This window comes from Trypanosoma theileri (assembly GCF_002087225.1).
Source record: "Trypanosoma theileri isolate Edinburgh chromosome Unknown TM35_Tth_25_V1, whole genome shotgun sequence".
Classification (NCBI taxonomy): domain Eukaryota; phylum Euglenozoa; class Kinetoplastea; order Trypanosomatida; family Trypanosomatidae; genus Trypanosoma; species Trypanosoma theileri.
In genome coordinates this window covers 118,286-119,198 of record NW_021639867.1, presented here as the reverse complement: position 1 = coordinate 119,198, position 913 = coordinate 118,286, and the positions used below count along the sequence as shown (strand labels likewise).

At 35.3% G+C, this 913-nt stretch overlaps 1 protein-coding gene across 1 annotated transcript; it reads right to left on the bottom strand.

The window, feature by feature from the left end:
• Positions 1 to 128: 128 nt before the first annotated feature.
• Positions 129 to 875, bottom strand: TM35_000251450 (uncharacterized protein; the record flags this gene model as incomplete). Its single annotated transcript, XM_029027736.1, has 1 exon — positions 129 to 875. One exon carries the CDS (start codon positions 873 to 875, stop codon positions 129 to 131), a length of 747 nt encoding a protein of 248 aa, XP_028880915.1.
• Positions 876 to 913: the final 38 nt, after the last annotated feature.

The following is a 913-nucleotide window of genomic DNA, read 5'->3' as shown; positions in this document are numbered from 1 at the left end:
TATATATATATATATATATATTTATTAATTGATTCTATATATCTATATATATATATATATATATTAGTTCTATTAAGCCATTATTATTATTATTATTATTATTATTTTTTTTTTTTCATTCTCCCCACTTAAGTGCCATACACACGTGTAATCCTTGTGAACATATAATGACAACAAGGGCAATTCCGCCCCTTCAGCTGCGGTGCACACTCTTCACATAAACAGAGATGATGACAGGGCTCCAATAGAAACACAGATTGTTTTTTACGGCACATACAACAACGACCATTCAATCCCAGTGGGGATGAGCCTTCTTTTCTAATACCCTTTTTATTTTTATCCTTATCCTTGTTTTTATTGGATGATTTGGTGGAAGTTAACTTTCGTTTTAATGCCGGTAATAACTGACAGTGTTTATGTTTATCTTTATCATTATCATCATGATATTGATATGCCGTTGTTGGTGGTGGTAGTGGTGATAATAACGGCGGTGGATACACACCAACACCACTCCGCTGTGGAGTTGAGGCTCTTCCGTTCATATGTTGAGTGTATAGTTGTTGTTGATTTTGTGGAGATCGTTGAATTTGTGGAGATCGCTGTTGTTGATAAGTGTGTGAAGGGGATGGGAGTAATTTGGGTGGGGTATTATTATAATTATTCATATGATGATGATGATATTGATATTGATATTGTTGTTGAGTTTCTCGTGTGGGAGTTAAACAATTACCGGCGGTATTCATTGGAGCCACACGTACGACTCGTTTCTGCATGTAAACAACAGGCGGCTGAGATACTGGAATGTTGTTTTCTTTTACATGTAGAATGTAAATAGCATCACCGTTGTTGTGTTGATTGGGATCTGGTGTGATCATTATTTTTTTTTCTCTCTCTCCGTGTTCCTTTATAAATA